The 17,629-nt window shown below is 41.3% G+C and overlaps 2 protein-coding genes across 3 annotated transcripts in view; both read left to right on the top strand.

Moving 5' to 3' along the window:
- Positions 1 to 718: 718 nt before the first annotated feature.
- Positions 719 to 6,252, top strand: klhl30 (kelch-like family member 30). Of its 2 annotated transcripts, none has more exons than XM_008277554.1 (8): positions 719 to 817; positions 1,685 to 2,407; positions 2,498 to 2,699; positions 3,244 to 3,330; positions 3,475 to 3,630; positions 3,851 to 4,039; positions 5,395 to 5,540; positions 5,641 to 6,252. In XM_008277554.1, the coding sequence occupies exons 2-8, from the start codon at positions 1,799 to 1,801 to the stop codon at positions 5,887 to 5,889; spliced, it is 1,638 nt and encodes a 545-aa protein (XP_008275776.1). In that variant the 5' UTR covers positions 719 to 817; positions 1,685 to 1,798; the 3' UTR covers positions 5,890 to 6,252. The 2 variants fall into 2 exon arrangements, with proteins under 2 accessions (XP_008275776.1, XP_008275775.1); XM_008277553.1 differs by having other exon boundaries at positions 1,564 to 2,407.
- Positions 6,253 to 6,368: 116 nt separating this feature from the next.
- Positions 6,369 to 17,629, top strand: part of crocc2 (ciliary rootlet coiled-coil, rootletin family member 2) — a 38,544-nt gene continuing 27,283 nt past the window's right edge. The window contains exons 1-3 of the mRNA XM_008277555.1: positions 6,369 to 6,787; positions 8,402 to 8,555; positions 8,697 to 8,812. Coding sequence (XP_008275777.1) covers positions 6,731 to 6,787; positions 8,402 to 8,555; positions 8,697 to 8,812 — 327 coding nt within the window. The 5' untranslated portion in view covers positions 6,369 to 6,730. The remainder of the gene's footprint in view (positions 6,788 to 8,401; positions 8,556 to 8,696; positions 8,813 to 17,629) is intronic.

The following is a 17,629-nucleotide window of genomic DNA, read 5'->3' as shown; positions in this document are numbered from 1 at the left end:
ATTAAACATCACAGAATTGCAGAAGTTTGGACTTTTTTGTTAAGGTTTTAAAAAAATTGGTGTAAAAAAAGCTTGTTTGTAGTAATGGGATATGGAGATATTTTGGCACTGATGTTAAAACTCGGGTATCACACTGGCGATAGCATCAACAAATTTGAAACCATACCCAGCAGCATTACAAAAGAGAGTGCTTAAAGTGTATTTTCCTCAGAGTTAACATCTTTGTTTTGATGCTCCTTTTGTAAGAAAGGATTTTATGTCAAATATTTCCAACACAACCTAGGATCCTTAATCTGGCAGAAAGTGAACCAATTATTTGAAAATAAATGACTGTACAGATCTTGATTATTTCATTATTAGCATATTCTGAAGGGTCATTCCAATGATATCACACCATATTTAGTTAATTACTTTTTTAAAAAAAACACATTAAATCAAGTTTACACACCATAAGCCCTATTAAACAAACAGCAACTAATCATAGCATTACTATTAATTGGTTTATCATTAATTACATTCAGAATTTTTGGTGCTACTTTGTTTATCTCCTTTGTGAGTTTCAGGGCCTGTTTGAGAAAATCCAAAATATGTGCCTGTAACAGCAGCTGTGGGTCCCATACATGTTGTTTGGAATCTGACTTTAGCACAGCGTCACTGTCAGACCTAAAAATAACTACGTGAACGACATGCAGTCCACCCCAATGACTTGGCAGAAGCTTCCAACCATGCTGCTCACTCCATGTTGATCTAAGCAGCCGCGACAATCAACTTGTTTTACTGGAAGGATGAGCCATTATTTCCACTCTGTGCCTCTGTGGTGAGTTTTTTCTTGTTGATTCTTTGGTTAATTTAACAGTATTTGATGACAGGAAATGTAATTTATTGTTGGCCTGAGGAAACATTAGATTTATACCAGTGGAGAGCCAAAAGTGCTTTGTGGTTCTCGTAACAACATACAGCGATGCCACAATTAGAAAGATATGGCATTTTCTTTAATAAGAGTGACTGGTCAGCCTTGGCTTTTACCACTGTTCTCTAAGTCATAAATAACAAACTGTTCACACAGATCACATGTTGTTCTGTATGTTTTTATCGACATGCTGCTTAAAATGTATTTTTCAAGTAAGATTTACTATCAGAGGGGCTTGATTTTTAATGTTTGGAATAGGAGATTAGACTTTATGGTGAAATGATTGCAGATTTTTTTGTGAAAAATACTTGTTTAGAGTTTGTACAAATTTCTAACTAAATTTTTTTGACATATTAAAATTTGATCTGTGATATGATGTTTTAAAGTCAAGGTTAAGGTCAATATTTACTGTGTCACAGATTTAAAGCATGCAATGGAGCATTGTCATGTTAGATACTATTAAAAGCATGGCTGTCAAACATGAAGGGTCAATGGCCAACAGATGGATATCATAAATTGCAGCTTGTGCGATTTGCTGCTTGCATTGTTTCAAAATGTGATTTTCATTTGAAATCAATCAGTTGTTCAACCCTGGTTTAGATAAGTTTTAATAATTATTCCTTTGTATTTATACATTTATTTTATACTTTTAGGTAAGTGCTGAAGTTGTTGACCGTCCTTCCTCAAAGAAGATTCAACCCATATTTTTAACTGAAGTTCATCATGGTGCGCAATGTGGATGATCTGGACTTCTGCCTGTCCTCCCATCCTCAGAGCATCCTGGAGGGTTTGCGTTCACTCTGCTCTCACCCCAAACTTGTTGATGTAACACTAAGCGCCGGCGGTCGAGATTTCCCCTGTCACCGCGGCGTGCTGGCCCTCTGCAGCATGTACTTCCGTTGCATGTTCTCAGGGGACTTTGTGGAGAGCATAGCTGCACGAGTGGAGCTTCACGACGTCGACCCCGATATACTCAGCTGCTTGCTCGACTTCGCCTACACAGGAAAACTGACCATCAACCAGAGCAATGTGGAGGGGCTGATCTGCACCTCCAGCCAGCTGCAGTTTCAGACAGTGCGAACCGTGTGCAGCCGATACCTCCAGCACCAGATTGACGCCACCAACTGCCTGGGAATCCTGGAGTTTGGGGAGCTTCACGGTTGCCCCGAGGTGGTGGCCAAAGCATGGGCCTTCCTCCTAGAGAACTTCGAGGCTGTTCAACAAGGTGAGGAGTTTCTGTTTTTGGGAAAAGACAGACTGGTCGCCTGCCTGTCTGACGAAGGACTACAAATCCGGTCAGAGTGCACTCGTGTGGAGGCCATCCTGAAATGGGTTCGGCACCACAAAGAGTCTCGACTCTGCCACCTTGCTGAGCTCCTCACCTTGTCTCGTCTCTTTCTGCTCAGCCTGGACTACCTGGCTGACACTCTGCTGAAGGACAGTCTGCTTCAGGCCTCTCCCAGCTGCAGGGAGGCTGTGGAAAAAATTCACAAAGAGGTGAGGCAGTTCACATTTCTTTGTGTTTTGTCTTTGTTTGCTTAAATTGAGTAAATTTTCCAAAAACAATCATCACTTTCACTTTTTTAGAAAATGGATTTGGCACCAGAATATCTGGACAGACTCAACTCTCAGAGTCCACAACCAAACCTGCAAGAAGTGCTCTTTGTAATGGGAGGTCGATCTCTGGATGATTCAGATGATGAAGACGATTCAGATGAGGACGAGGACAGAGACCCAAGACTTCAGCGGCTGCTGTCCAGGAACTGTGCCTTCTACAACACAAAGACTAGTAATAAAAATATTATTTCCCCTATCAGAAATTCAAGTTCAGGTTCCATTGTAATCTCCAAATTTGTTGGGAATGTCTGTGTGATTCCTCAAAACAGTTTGGCAGATGTTGCAGATCGTTAAATGCAGCGTTGACAGAAAAATGGCTCTGCAGAAATGTGGTCTGGATGTGACAAAATTGGATCATCATCTCAGTTCCTCAAATAAGCGTTTTATTGTGCAGGCTGGAGGAAGGCATCCATGTTATGTTTTTCACATGGGATGTTAAGGAAAAGATTGTTGCATCCCATTTTAGGATTTCTGGTTTTATGTGGAGGCATGACAGCTCCGGCCAGAAGTTGAAGATCTGCCAGAAAAGTTATATTTCAGGCCAACAAGCAATAACCCGACTGACTTATTTACACTTAAATGGGCCTTGAGGATTTTTGCATATTTGCCGGATTTTTCTCGTATACATTTGTCATTTGAATACTGTATTTGTGAGATAGTTTGCCTCATTGTCTCAGTGACTTTCAACATTAAGTCTCCTTTGCTTTTCTCTACAGAACAGTGGCACGAACTCCCTAATTTCCCCAATGCCAACAAGTGGGGTTACTCCATGGTCTCCTTAAACAACGAAGTGTATGTCACAGGTGAGACACCTGTCTTCACCACTTTTGAACAGAAAAACTTTAAAGGCAAATAGTAAAGAAACAGCTCTGAATGGAGCTCCAGCGATTGTGAGGAATGTAACATAATATCAGAGTTCTGACAAAGTGCTTTTGTCTTTCTGACAGGGGGCTCGCGAGGTTCGAATACCAACACCTGGTCGACCACAGAGACCTGGAAGTACATCACAAGAGAGGGGAGGTGGGTTACTGTGGCACCCATGCTCCGGCCTCGGACTAACCACACGTCAGCAACTCTGAACGGGGAGATTTACGTCATCGGAGGTAAGAAAATAAATATCACTTTTGAATGTGGTGCCCTAACCCTGCAGCGCTGTGGATAAACTCCAAGTGCTCAGCTGCTCTTGAGTTGCTCACCTCTGGTCCTCTGAGGTGATAGTTTTTAGGAAGGTGCATATATTTAATGCAAGCCGCTGCAACTCCTTTTAAATATGAATATTTAACGTTAATGATGACATTATCCAACTTAATTTTTCCCCTTTAGGAACAACGCTGGATCGAGTTGAGGTTGAACACTATGACCCTTACAACGACACCTGGGCCTTGACATGCCCCGCCTTAAAATATGTGACTAACTTCACTGCCACTGCTTGTTACGGGAAGCTCTATGTGATTGGGTCATGTGCAGTGAAGTACAACGCACTGGCAATGCAGTGCTACAACCCTGTCATTGGTAAGGATGCTGCAGCACCAAATCAATGCTGTCAGATAGAAACTCTAAAATTCCGTCAACTCCTTTTTAAAAATCCGAAATGGCAAACAGATTCACAGAATTAAATACAACAAAAATACAACTGTTTGTGAAATTTACACAATATTTCCATAATGCCTGCTGCCCTATTGTTGGATTCATTAGCAGTTCCCTTTCCAGTGAGATACTTTTGAAAAATGCCAGTTTAGCTCTGTCAAGCTCTTACACAATTCTTTGTTCCTTCTGTGCTCTTTAATATGGGGTTAACTGGTGTGTTTTTTCAGGGCTGATTGTTAGTCGTGTTTAGTAACTACACACATGGACAAAATTGTTGGTACCCCTCGGTTAATGAAAGAAAAACCCACAATGGTCACAGAAATAACGAATCTGACAAAAGCAATAATAAATAAAAATTCTATGAAAATTAACCAGTGAAAATCAGACATTGCTTTTGAACTGTGGTTTGACAGAATTATTTAAAAAATAAACTCATGAAACAGGCCTGGACAAAAATGATGGTATCCCTAGAAATAATGTGACCATAGGGACATGTTCAATCAAGGTGTGTCCTCTAATTAGACTTGTAGACATCACAGGTGTCTACAAACTTGTAATCAGTCAGTCGGCCTATTTATAGGGTTACAAGTGGTCACTGTGCTGTTTGGTAACATGGTGTGTACCACACTTTTTAAAAAATAATTCTGTTAAACCACAGTTCAAAAGCAATATCTGATTTTCATTGGTTAATTTTCATAGAATTTTTATTTATTATTACTTTTGTCAGATTCAAGTTATTTCTGTGACCATTGTGGGTTTTTCTTTCATTATCCGAGGGGCACCAACAATTTTGTCCACGTGTGTATATTAGGATATAGAGGGCCACAAATTGACACTTCAGACTGACTAGTGTCAGAATTTAGGATAACTTAAAACTTTGTTTGACAGGCATTAAGTGGGGGCATCAAAACACTTAATTTCCTGTATTTTGGTGAATTTTATGCAACAATTTGCTTCTTGTCTGCCATAATATATAGTGGACAAATGCATGTTCTCTCAATATGGAGGAGGATGCATCCCTGTGATTCTCCTTAAAATCTACACTGGTGATATTGAATGTTTACCATTAGTGATGAACTTTTGCGGTTAAAGCGGTTTTGTTTGTTCCACCTCAATTGCAGTTAAAGAATTTTATCATGTCATTCTGTTGAACCATGATAGAGTCACTGGTTTAAGTGCCATTCTTTTTGTTTCCATCCCTTTTCACAGAATCCAACCCAGATATATAATTCAGTATGAATGCTCATGAATATATTTGTTTTTTTTTTTTTTATACGTAGATAACTGGATCAGCATATGTTCACCCTTCATACCTAAGTATTTGTCCTCTCCTCGTTCCGTCTGTGTGGACGGGACTATTTATCTGGTTGCTGACAACACCAAGAAAGTCTACTCATATGATCCACATGCAAACATGTGGCAGAAGGTGGGCTTAGAAATCACTGCAGACTGCAAGCATATTAACACAATCATCTGCACTAGCTTTATGCACTTTAATTTGACCTTCACCTTTACCCTTTCTTCAGGTCCAGCTTCTTCACATGCTCCACGAGAACGGTGGCCTTGTCTCCTTGGATGGGAAGTTGTTTGTCACTGGAGGTCATTGGAAAGGTATGGAGGGGGACTACGGGGTTGAGGTAGAGGTTTACAACCGAGCATCCAACACTTGGGACGTGGAGTGCTTCCTTCCGAGACTTTGGTTCTACAGTGGTGTCTGCACCATCTTCCTCGATCCATCCCACTGGCCTGAGGTTTTTCATACAGAGCAAACATAGCAGCCTTGTGTCCCATTAAGACTAAACTCAAGATCAAAGAGTTCAAGGAGACATGTATCTATGATAGAATGCAAATGCAATGTTTATCCCGGGATGTCATTGTGTCCTAGAATAGTGTGTTACATGATCCTCAGGTATTCTTGGATGTTTTTTTTAGGGCTGTGCTTGGCTGCTTATTTATACTTTGTATCATGTGTTTGAGATTGGAATTCCTTTTGTGCTATTGTATGGGACGTGTGAATCATTAAATCTTTGTAGAAATAGTTTATGTGGTTATTGTTAATGTTATTATTAGTAGTTATTGTTATTGTTGTATTGGTTGAAAATGCTTCAATTACGAATAAAGCAGTCAACTGATGTAAATCCTTCCTGAGAAAGCACTGTTTAGTTCTATTGTATTGATCATTAACCCATCGGAATCCAGCAGCTTGGCTCGGGGCGTCTGCTCTGCCATGGCAACGCCCAAGCCAGCATTCTGTTTCCGTGGCAACGGGCCGGAAGCGCGTAGTCACCATAGCAACATTGACTGAGATCGTATCGGGGCTACATGGCTGCTGTCGCTCCTAAAGTTTTTTCCCTTCAAACTTCTGTCAGTGATTTATTTTCTCAACTCTTAAGCGTTTTCTTTGTGCAGGTAGCAACTGAATTTAATATACTTTATGTTTTTACTTCGTGTCGTTACATGTTTTTGCTTTGTTTGACTCAACCTTTAACCGCTTTCTGTTTATTAGCATATAGCAAACTAAACGCTAGCTAACGTTGGCAGTGTTCTGTCTCGTAGCTGTTGGAGGTTTAATACTAGGGCAAAACATTTTATTGTTACAGCTAGGACAGTTTTGCAATGAGCTCTCAACGGGAGGAAGGTGGTCGCTCACCTGGACTGGAGGCTGTGATTCAGGTTGGTAACACAACTGTTTTATACTGTTGTAACATAGCAGAAACAGCACAGGCGGAAATGTACAAAAAATGGCCGAATTCTACACTAATTATAAAAGTGTCTGTGAATTTTTTCCTATTAGAAAGTCAAGTAAAGTCACTGTTATGCTATTATACTGTTTTATACTGTATTTTATTGTAAACAAGAGAAGTGAGTGCACATCAAACGTATGGTTCAATACAATCTGCATTCAACACTGTAGCTGCATTAGTCTAAGTTAAAAAAATAACAACAGAGAATTTGTTCTTGTGCAAAATGAAAAACTATTGACATACACACTAATGTGTGCAAAATTAGTATTTCCTCACGGAAGAGTTTGTGCAATATCAGAATTTCTATATATGAAAGAATTTGTGTAGTACAGTGATACTCATGTCAAAAGTGCCCAGCATATGTCTTGCTTAATTTTTTTTGACTGATGTTCTGAATTTTTGCACTATCCCCTTTGCTGCTGTGACACTGTAGTTTTCCTCGCCGTGGGATTACTAAAGTTTTATCTCATCTTTTCTTTGGATTTACAAAATTGGAACTACTGGCTCCACAGTAGGAACTCAATGCAACAAAATTTTGTTCATTACCACCATTTAAATCTGAGTATTGTCTAAACCACAATGTTTGCCACAGTTTTCACTTTTTTTCCTTTTTAGAAACTCTGGTGTGTTTTTGGCACCGTGTTTTAGATTGTTGTCATGCTGGAATATTTCTATTAAGCCAAGCATCTGCAGAATGGAAGTCATCTTGCCAGCCAGTATTTTGGTACTGCCACAGGCATTCATGATACCATCTTTAAATGTCATTTCACCAACACCTTTTGCTCTCATGTAGCTCTGTATCATGACAGTCCTACCTCCATGTTTCACTCTCAGGATTATGCATTCACTGTGCTGGACTCTGTCTAAATCAAACAAATTTAGCTTGGTTTCATCCGACCACAGTGTGCCCAATTTTCAGGAGACTTCTTTTTATACACTTTAAAAAATGTGTCATCTTGTAGATTTGTGCCAAAGAACACCAAGTTTTTTTTTTTTTCTCTAGGATGCTGTCTATAGAGGTTAACATTATACAATGTCCCTCACACTGTCTGAGCTATCACTGAAACTCTGATAGGCCTGGGCCAAATATGACTTGCCTGTCTGTTTTACAGAGCTAGATTGTGCAGGTAGCACACTGTCAGTGGTGTCATTTTAGGTGGATGATCACTGCAGCTGTGATTAGTGGTACTATGGCTCATTCCATACCTCCTGAATACTGCGGTATATGTGTGCTAGTTGTTCATCAATCGACCTGTATCTGTCATTCCATCTTTGTGATGTCACACAATCAGATTTTTCAATTCCTGTAGCAATTCTTTTCCATGTGGAGCCATGATGCAGGCATGCAGATACACATCCCATTGGTCCAAAAATGCCAAAGATCTGGAGTTAACAGGCCTTTTTGTGGTGCCACTAAATCCTGCACACTAGTCCTTTAAGTCTAAGATTTGAATATTTATTCTTCCATCATAATCTAACCTCAGTGTGTTGGGCCTTTTGTGCTCCGCTTAGTGAGATGTCTGGATGATTGGTGTGATTTTAGAAGTTGGAGGAGTCTCTGCTTCAATCTGATGGCAGCTCAGGAGAGAGAAGTCTGACGCTTCAAGGTGATGGACAAGAATCCGGAGCCACCACTACGCCTGTCTCCACTCGGATCCGCCAGATAATCATGCACAATCTGGCTGAGCCATCCACTGGTAGGAAGGTGTTTTAACTGTAATGCCCACACAAAAAAGCTGAATCCAAATAACTCTGTCTTGGTACATATCAGTTATTAATGTATATCCCATGTGGTAAGATTGACACTTCTGTAAGCGTGTTCTGTTTCCTGATCCAAGGTGAGCGCTCTGAGGTCACAGAGCTGGAGGAGAGCAGGGCCCTGAGGGAGCAGCTGTCTCCCAGCCAGATGGACCGTGACCGGCCGCTAGTCAAACAGACCAGTCTCACAGACAGGGTACGAGTGACACAAGGCAGCAACACATTCTCAGGCCAAGGTCAAGCTGTGGAACATTATTTACATTTTTAGCATTCGTAGTACCCATGCTATTCTAGCTGAATGTTTGTTCTGCAAAGGGAGGGAAAAAACTAAGATGTCAACAAAAGTTAGATAACAGGCTAAATGGAATCCACAGGTGATTTCAACAAGGTAAGTACTGCTGACCCATATCATCTTCTATACTTAATTATTATGTTATTGTCAATATGTGTTACCATTGTGACTCACGCCTCATTGCTTAATATTTCTAACTACTTTTTTGTACAGAAAGCGTTTACTGTTTCCGACACATGCCGTGTTTCCTACCTGACATGTGGGATGTTAAGACAGATGTTAAGGCAGCTTTGACAGGAGTTGGTAAATTTATGCAATTTTGTCTGGAGATGAGATCAAGAGGGTCAGCCACACTAGAGCATTGACTGCAAAAAGCTACATGCATTTGAAATGGAATATGGTTACAGTAAACATCAGTGCAGCACTACTTTTTCCAGCAGGGAAAGCCTTTTGAGGCTGAACAAACAAACAGTGTAGCACGATTGAAACACCTTTGCATGTACTACATTGAAAACCGCAGGGGGAACTGGGCTAAATTTACAAACTCGTGATTAGTTAAGGTACCTTTGCACATGCTCATATTTTATATATTTCTGTTTAATTACATATTAGTGTGCTGCATAAGCATCCATTGTACATGAGTGTGTGTGTGTGTGGGGGGGTGCGCGTCTGGATACATGTGTGTATGTGTTTGTAAGTGTAAATAAGAGAGGGGAGGGTGGTTCATGAAGGGTTTCCTTGTGGTCTGTTCAGGTAGACTCAGACCCCCTGTGCTCACGAGGACCGGCGTCTCCCTTCATTGCCCCCATGGTTGCCCCTCCATGTAGTGGCTGCAGCTTTGGGGGAAAATTGTGAAGGTCACTGGCCTCCTCCCTCGAGACTGTTGAAGAAAAAGCTCATTTTTCACGTTGCACAAAGCAGCCATTTGTGATAACACTGCCCTCATTCTACTGCTTAAATCTAACGAACTCCAACTGCTTGCTTTGCTATTGAAACTTATTTTAAAACCATGGCTATAAATATAACTTAATTAGCTTGGCAGATATATATAGCATATTTATTTTGTTGGTATTTTTAGATGTGTGAAAAGGCACTAAACAGAAAAAATGCATGCAAGTGTTGCTGACTTTTGATGCTCAAACAACAGAGCAGTAATTTGAATCTGAATATTTTATGTGGTGTCTCAGAAGTCAGTAGGTTCATTACAAGACTCCTGTCATGGCTCGTCTGTTCTAGTGAAAGCTCCTGTCTGCTCCTTACTATTTTCTCTGCAGGATTGTTTGGCAGCTTTGCTTTTGTGTAATGCTATTGCAGTGTACTAATCAGTGCCCGAGAGCCAAACATTCTGCCTTGGCGAGGGCAAATGGATAAAGGTAATGTTCAGGCCAGCAGTCTTATGTTGACACAGCTTTCCCCCTCAACATTAACTGCTGAAGTTATGATATAACTGTAATGATATCACTAACATAGGATTTTGATGCTTATATTAGTATTTCTCACTTGCTCTTGATGAAGCAATCAGTACATATTTACCATCAAATGTCAGCGTGAGAGTTGGTCAAAAATTCACTTTGGTCACTGGTTTTTAAAATCAGTGATCTTTTCTCACCTTTTCATTCTCTATGTATTTGTCATTTGAAACCATAACACCTTTATGGCAAATGAATTTTTTTTTGTTTTGTTTTTTAACCTTTTGCAGTTTCAAAAAATCTTGTGAGAAACATTTTAGACCAGCATTTGTCCCAGTTTCCCCAAGCTTAAACTTTCTTTCTTGGGTAATTTATATGGCGTATTGAAATTGAAATTTGTCTTACAAATTTGGACATTGTTCAGAATCTTGCACTGCACAGTGTGTTCTTTTGAGGACAAAGGTGTGACCCCAGTTGGAGTGTATAGTCTCCTGGAGTTAAATCTTCCCATCTGTATTCTGAGTCACAACATCGAAAACACTAACAAGTGAAGTGTAAACCATTGAATACCAGGACCCAAGATAGGTCCTGTGGCAACGTTCCGCCCCAGGAGTAATAAAAGAGCCCGAGAACCAGGTCTCTAAACTCCTCAGATCCCAGCACAGCATCTGTGGGATGTGCCCTAACAAGCCCGATCTGTGTAGGCTCCACCTTGTAACCCACAAAACCCAAAGAATAAGCTGCTGAGCATCCTGGTGCCAGACACCACAGGACACCTCCTGAAGTCCTGTGAACATGTACCGATGGATCAGAGTTGTTTTGGCAGCACGAGGGGAAGCTACACAATATTCATGAAGGGGTTTTAGTATTGTGGCTGATGAGTGTGTACTAATTGCTTAGTTATTTTCCAGCCGATTTAGTGATGCTGGAGTTTTTACTCGTTGCCTGGTAAACTCGCAATGATGAAAAGACTCCAGAAAGCCACTTCTTTCAGGATTGGGCAAATTATTATGCAAACACGTTAATATATAATGGGATAATTATTGAGCATTAGGGTTTCAGAACTAGTGGTGGCAGATTTTTTTTTTTTACGTCTTTGAACAGAGCCAGGGTAGTTGTTTCCAGTCTTTGTCTTAAGCTTACTGAAGCTGAAAATGATTCTCTTGTTACCTGCTGGCAGATGAATCAAATCAAGATTATCCTTTAATGTTGTTTCCCAAATATAACTTCATATTTAGTGTGCACACATCAAGGTGATATTGCATTTTCCATTAAGCTCTAAGTACATCCACAGAATGTCAACAAATATTGCCACAAACTATTCCTTTAAAATTGAGTTTTTCAGCTTGAAACAAGGTGCCATCCTTGATACTAAACATGACAACCAAATTTCTTTAGATTTCTTTCCAAAACATCCACCCTGTGCTGATGTGTCAAAATGTCAACAGAAGTCAATCCACCACAAAATGTGGTGGTTCTAAACCATCCCTAATTCCCAGTTTTCCCCAGCTTTTCTTGACTCTCTTTGAGTTGACAGAAGACTATTAACGCAATACTAGTGAAGTCACACCTGGACTCTGAAAGCCTTCGTCTGTGTCTCTCTTAAGTCATTCGTCGTGATCTCTGGTGACCCCAGAAAATTGCACCTGAACCAGGATAAACCTTGACCCAGTTTGTGCGTTGCACAGCCTCAGGAGGTTGAAGAACATGTTGGGGTGAATTCTGAACCCTCTGTGTTGCTTTTGGAGACCTGCCAGCATGCATTTTCTCATACATAGACATCCATACCCTGCTGCCTGAACACTTAGCGGCTGCCGGCACAATACTGCAGTGTGACAGTTGGATAAAGATAACTCTCGCTGAATGATTTCTGACAACAACTGCCATTTTGCCGGTGCCCTCTGGAATCTTGAATCTCCTGGGTCTCTCCATAAGAACTCTGTCAAACATAGTTGGAGCAGATAAAGTCGGTTGTTAGGGATTGCGTTACTGTCTTCTTTTACCATGCTTGCCCCCCCCCCCCCCCCAGTTTGTTTTTCCTGCTGGCACAAACCCATTCATTTAGGCTGCAGTTTGAATGGAACGCTGCCAAAAAGTCTGACTCTCTCAACTATCAATGAAAATTGTAAAAATTAATTGCCTTCCCTCGAGAAAATATGCTTAAAAGCCCCTCTGAATACTGAATTTGTGATGAAAGTATTCCATTAAACCTTTCAGCATTTGACATTAGGGCTCTCATGTTACCTGACTTTAAAGTCAAACATTAAGCATACTTTTCAGTTCCTTTTCACATGTCAAAAATGTCTAATCAGATGTGAAGTCTAGAACTGATTGAATGGATGTATGTATGTGTAGGTTTTGTATAGTGTTGCCCTCGCCAGGGAGCATTTGTGTGGAGTGCTGCAAGACCAGCCATGTGCTTGTGAGTACACAGAATACATCATTAGTTTGCCATATTTACACAGATCACTTGTATTCCTTGTATGCCACCACAGCAGCTGTCTCCATGACCAGAAAGTTCACTATATGGTAACGTGCTCACAGCAGTTCCTCCTCCTCCTTTCCACTCTCCTGTTTGTTATCCCACATTGTGTAATTACCGTCAGTGATGATACATAAACAGCTTTCACAATCAGCTGGGGCTCTTTCACGGAGTCAGCACTCAGGGGGTAATATGAGGGGAGGAGGAGGGGAACGGGTATGTTGTTCAAGTAGGATAGTAAGTTGTTGGGCAGCTTGGGGGCGATGGACATCCGCTCCAGCTGTGTTTAGGAATCTGACAGATAGTGCACTCCATTAATTCCCTTTATTAAGCCTCTGGGCCCAGGCCAAGCCAGAGAAAACGATTGCAGCTGTAACCCTTCACATGCTGGCTGGACTGCGCACTCACGGCCAGATGTCGCTCTGGGTGAGTCAAAGTTTGAAAGCAAGAGGACTGAGACTGTGCACCAGCTTCTGAATGTACTGAAAAATCTATATTTGAATAGAACGAATCCCCAATGCTGGTGTTGTTTATTAAAAGAGGAGAAAAACAACTTCAGAAATGCATTTCACAAGACCCATTTGACTGGTTAGATAGGGTGGTGGGTTATCAAGATCTCCAAATGTTGTGACAATAGGTCAGTGAGAGAATATTATCATCATAACTTGGTAACTGAATGGATTGGATTTTGATCTACCACATGAGCAGGGGAACAAGTTTTGGCCCAAACACCAAAGCCTTCACAAGGGCCTTGAAAATGATTCTCTTGTTGCTTGTTGGCAGATGAATCAAAGCAAGATTATCCCTTGATGTTGTTTGAAATATTTATCAAAAGAGACAATGCAAGGAGTGGCACAAATCATAAATATCAAGAAATATAAAAAGCTAATTCAAAGCACATTTCAAGAGCCTGAAAAGTCTTACACTTTGGAACCATAAGCAGTGCTCAAGAAACAGATACTTGGGAATGAAAAAAGAAAAAAGACCATAGCAACCATATGGAAGCATAAAACATACCATGACATAAAGGCTGTTTTTGTTGAAATTGCATTTTGAACATTATTGTAGAATGGTAGTAGATGACCTCAAAAAGTTGGGCTATAGTGGAACTGAGCTCAGCTCACTTTAGGGAGCCGTGGAGGCTGCTCAAGGGTGGTTGTGCTCAGAAGCAGATCATAAATAGCAAGTGTGTTTAGCGAGCACACTTCTGGGCCCCCAGTAAGCCCTGTAAGCCCCAGAGTTAGGGCAGATAGAGGACTGGGATTACTTGCTTCTCTCTTTCTCCTTTTAACAGTCACCACTGTGTTGGGTGTGTTGTGAAGAACAACGAGTTCAAGCTCACTTGGAGATGTGGGTGATGAGATTTAATGATGCAAGCAGAGCAAGGGAGTAGATGGTGGTGTAGTGAAGGTGGGGGTCTCCACATCAGACTGTTGTGGCGCCCTCTTGGGAGCTTCCTACATGGAGCATGGCTAATCCAGAGCAGCCCCCGGCCTCCTGCTTTACAGCTGACTGGGGAGAAACCATAAAAAAGCGTCATCTCTGTAGTGTGTGGAGCAGGGGCGAGGCACTGGCAAGAAGCCCACACACTGCAGCTATGTATGAAAAAGCGCAAACAACCCTCCACATCAGGGTAGGGCGGGGACCCTGAGGAGTTGCCAGGGACACCTGGTCATTGAGTGCACAGTAAGGTAGGAAGAGTGCAGTGTACAGCAGAAGTAGTTGTTGATGGAACTGAACTGTAGATTCTCTCTCTGTGAAAGACCGATGATAGTATTTATCACAGTTTGACCATATGGCAAAAATCTCTGAGATTTATGTAGGGTAAAATGTAAAAATCGTAACAAGGTGTCTGTAGGTGAACATGCTGAACAATCTTTAACAGTTCTGGCCTGCCTGCTGTGTTGCAGGGTGAGCAGCCATACAATTCAGAGAGTACAAAAAGATGTCAGAAACTATTAAAGTTATTGTTCTTTTCCATTTCTTTTCCAGGGCAGCTGTGGCTCAGGTGGTAGAGCGGGTTGTCCTCTAATCGCATGGTTGGCGGTTCGATCCCCTGCCCCTCCACAGTCGAAGTGTCCTTGGGCAAGACACTGAACCCGAAGTTGCTCCCAATGGCAGGCTAGCGCCTTGCATGGCAGCTCTGTCGCCATTGGTGTGTGAATGTGTGTGTGAATGGGTGAATGAGAAACATTGTAAAGCGCTTTGAGTGCCGCAAAGGTAGAAAAGCGCTATATAAGTGCAGACCATTTACCATTTTAGAGGTTTTGAGACGACACTGACCTTATGGACAGCTTGCAGTTTGCAGATCTAAAAGCCCAACTATCATTCTGTGTATGTGTTATAGTAATATAAGTAATGGAAATTTGGTGGGGGATATACACTGGTAAAGGTGCCCTTTGGAGTTTTCTTGCAACCAAAATTTTGTTTACATTAAATGTTGCCAAAATGCATTGTTGGGGCATTGGTATGCATCTCTTTCATTCACTCGTTTTCCAGGAATTTGTGAGCCACTTTAGAGCAATTCAACTTTGTGTGTGCTCTAACTGCAAGAGCCAACCCTGTAGAACCCATTTTGGGGCAGGGGTATAAAAGGACCTACTTCTGAGCAGTCATGAAAAAACTGCGGTGTGAAGAGTCAAACTTCACCATCAACAACGTAAAATTTGACATATAGACAAACATAACAAACCTCCATTGTACTATTTCCTTCATGCTTATAGAGCTGAAGTTACATAGGTGGAACTATTGATTGCAGTTGTTTTGCTGCACTTGGAGTTAAAGGTACAGTTGAAACTGTCAGATCCTACACTACAATGAAAACAGAAAGACTTAAAGGGCCGATTACAGTACAGTGTCTATACAGTTTCTGCCCTGAGCTCCTGCAGCAGATAACCACCTATGGAATGTATATTAAGGTGGATGAACCCTTCACAATGTCCCCCACAGGTTTTCTGCAAAGTCGTTTTGAAGCTCGGTATCAAGGCTCTGGCCATTGCCATCTTGGCAGTACCTGATACTTCCTAACTTCCAGCTAATCCAGTAATGAGCAAAGAGGTGGAGCATGCGTAGAGCTCACATGGGCCACACAAATGTCTCTGGGCCATGGACTGTCCTATTACGAAACCCATCTGTCTTTAAAAGTGGCCATGCTCTTAGTTATGCATAACTTTTAGCATTGTTACTATTTAAACGGGGGGAGTTATATAAAAACAAATCTCTACAACCTCTATGTCATGAACAGGGAAAATAGCTACAGAGATAAAAACCATACAAGGCTGCAAATGTTTTTATTTCAGCGGTAATGTGTTATAACCTATGGGTTGATGGAAATTGACAAACTTTTGGAGGAAGCCTCAAGTGGCCATTCGAGGAACTGTAGTTTTTAGCATTGCAGGTTGCTGCATGGTCTCCTTGTGTTGTCACTGAGAACTGTTAACCACTGCAGCAGTGTGAAACCAGTGGCAGGCCTGTGTGTTGTGTATGTGTACATACAAGCAGAGTCTCATCAGTAGCAAATATGTAGAGATAATTGAGTATTTTGTTTTTATGAGTGTCTTTTTATCAAGTTGAATTGATTTGCTTTTGATATATCTTCATGAGTTACAGTGTATTAGTGCTGGATCTCTTTACAAGGCTCCAGATGTAGATTGTGCTCATGTGTTATGGTAAACACCATGTGCTATTGCTATGTATTGAAGGTGTATTTATGAAGTACATGCTTGTTAGTAAGTCAGTGTTATTGCTAAAGCTGTGCCAAAATACTTGAAAAGATGCATAATCACTAATGCTCCACACACAGCTGTTTCCAGGAGTCCCTTTAAACACAGCTGCTGCAGTTCTGTGTGTTTCAAACACTCCGCCCATGTTGTTCCTCCCTTCTCAGTCCCTAAAGCTGTCACCTCAACAACGGGCAGTAAAAGAAGTTTTTGTGCTCTCCAGGTCCTCAGAGAAAAACACCGAATGAACAGAGCCAAGCGCATGATGGCCGTTGGTGTAGTCTGTAGTATAAATTTCTGAAAAGGGCATTTGAAAATGTGTTAATAATGGTGGCAAAGTGGCTGGGTCCAGTGTTGAACAGTGAGACTATTGTCTTGGCTCTCTTGGAGCCTGCTGGAGAGATTAAGCACCCAGAGAAGAGATGAGGTACAGAAGAGAGGAGGGAGGGAGTGGGTCGCAGGGTTGATTTGAAGGGCTTGGATGGTGGTTTGGAGTGTGTTGCAGGGGAGGGGGCTCCCTCGCTCTCGCTCTCTTCCTCTCTTTTTAAATGAGAAGTCGGCAAGGGCAGCTGGAGGCATGCAGTGTGTTGTAGTACTCTAGGGCCATGTGGTTTGTATTAGTGAGGACAGGGTGTCTGGCACCAGGATAGAGAGTGGGTGGTGCAGAGGGAGTGTAGGTTGTATGAGGTTGAGAGGTTACAGGACATTTGGATTTCAGATATGGGACAGAATATGAGAGTCCATAATAAGAAAGACCAGGACATTTGTATTGCTAGTGTTCAATGCATTTGTCAGATACAACCATATGCATAAACATGTATATACAAACATACTGCACTTGGACATTCTATAGCCTGATGTTTATATTGTCACCCCATCTTTAAGTCAAGCCATTTTTTGTTCGGTCTTCATGCTAATGCTGTTACTCTCTAGATTTGTCTATGTTTACGATTATTCTTGTGGAAAACATACTGAAAATGTTCAGTTTTATCAGCATTGATGAAATTCAGCATTCATATCACTGAACCATGTAATAAATAATCACAAATGCCTTATTGCCAAAAAATATTCCTTTAAGCATGAACAGGCTTTTGTAGAATACCTTAAAAAT

The sequence above is a fragment of the Stegastes partitus genome, unplaced genomic scaffold (genome assembly GCF_000690725.1).
Source record: "Stegastes partitus isolate 25-593 unplaced genomic scaffold, Stegastes_partitus-1.0.2 Scaffold100, whole genome shotgun sequence".
Taxonomy (NCBI): Eukaryota; Metazoa; Chordata; class Actinopteri; family Pomacentridae; genus Stegastes; species Stegastes partitus.
Note: the sequence above shows the minus strand (reverse complement) of the source record. Positions and strands in the feature narration are given on the sequence as shown.